The following is a 1,533-nucleotide window of genomic DNA, read 5'->3' as shown; positions in this document are numbered from 1 at the left end:
TGTTGAGCTGTTTTGGGGCTGATTTTGGGTGTTTTTTGGCTGTTTCGGGGCCGGTTTGGGCCGTTTTATGCACTTTGGGGCTGATTCTGGGTGTTTTTTGGCCGTTTCGGGCCGTTTCGGGGCTGGGTTTGGGTGTTTCGGGGTGTTTCTCACCGCCAGGAAGCTCTTCTCCAGGGCGAAGCGCACGTTGGTCTCGATGCTGGTGCGTTTCTTGCGGCGCCGGCCCGGGAGCCCCTCAAAGCCCCCCAGGGCCGAGGAGCTCAATGGGTTGGGGCTGGGCAGAGCCGAGTCCACAGACATGGTCTCTATAGGGGATGGGACCAGGGGCTATATGGGACCAGGGGCTATATGGGTCCATAGGTCCATATGGGGACGGGCACATGGGGTATATGGGTCCATAGGTCCATATGGGGAAGGGACCATGGGGTGTATGGGTCCACAGGTCCATATGGGGATGGGGACCAGGGGGTATATGGGACCATAGGCCCATATGAGGATTGGGATCATGGGGTATATGGGACCATAGGTCCATATGGGGATGGGGACCACGTGGGGATGAGGACCATATGGTGATGGAGACCATATGGTGATGGGGACCATGTGGGGATGAGGACCATATGGTGATGACTATATGGTGATGGAGACCTTATGGCGATGGAGACCATATGGTGATGGGGACCATGTGGGGATGAGGACCATGTGGTGATGGAGACCATCTGGGGATGAGGACCATATGGCGATGGAGACCATCTGGGGATGAGGACTATATGGCGATGGAGACCATATGGGGATGAGGACCATATGGTGATGGAGACCATATGGGGATGAGGACTATATGGCGATGGAGACCATATGGGGATGAGGACTATATGGCGATGGAGACCATATGGGGATGAGGACCATATGGTGATGGACTCCATGGTCCCTATGGGTCTGGTGCCCCTATAGGGATGGACACCATGGTCCGTATGGATCTCACCAGCGTCATTGAGCCACTTCTCGAGCAGGGGCTTGAGCTTGCACATGTTCTTGAAGCTGAGGTTCAGCGCCTCGAAGCGTGAGATGGTCGTTTGGCTGAAGTCATTCCCATAGAGCTTCCCCATGGCCAGCCCCACATCACCCTGGGGGGGGAGTCCGGAGGGGGTCACCCCATGTCTGCCCCCCTCTTCCCATCCCAGAGCATCCCAGAGCATCCCAGACCATCCCAGTGCATCTATGGAGGTCTATGGGGGTCTATGGGGGTCTATGATGGTCCCAGTCCATCCCAGTCCATCCCAGTGCATCTATGGAGGTGTGGGGTCTATGGTGGTCTATGGGTGTCTATGGGGTCTATGGGTGTCTATGGGGTCTATGGGGCTCTATGGGTGTCTATGGAGGTCTATGGGGTCTATAGGCGTCTATGGGGTCTATGGGGTTCTATGGGATCCCATTGCCTCCCAGTCCATCCCAGTTGACCTGTGTGAAGCCCAGCTTGATGGGCTGCTGCTTGAAGGTCTATGGGGGTCTATGGGTGTCTATGGGGACCTTGGGGGG

General features: G+C 56.5%; 1 protein-coding gene across 1 annotated transcript; it reads right to left on the bottom strand.

Annotated features, from left to right (window-relative positions):
• Nucleotides 1-153: 153 nt before the first annotated feature.
• Nucleotides 154-1,494, bottom strand: LOC104407888 (POU domain, class 2, transcription factor 2-like; the record flags this gene model as incomplete). Its single annotated transcript, XM_010017288.1, has 3 exons — nucleotides 154-305; nucleotides 980-1,121; nucleotides 1,456-1,494. Coding segments are annotated over 3 exons (333 nt in total), but the record flags the coding sequence as incomplete, so codon positions are not given.
• Nucleotides 1,495-1,533: the final 39 nt, after the last annotated feature.

This window comes from Nestor notabilis, unplaced genomic scaffold, assembly GCF_000696875.1.
Source record: "Nestor notabilis isolate BGI_N333 unplaced genomic scaffold, ASM69687v1 scaffold14436, whole genome shotgun sequence".
In the NCBI taxonomy this organism is placed as follows: domain Eukaryota; kingdom Metazoa; phylum Chordata; class Aves; order Psittaciformes; family Psittacidae; genus Nestor; species Nestor notabilis.
This window is presented reverse-complemented; position numbering and strand designations above follow the sequence as displayed.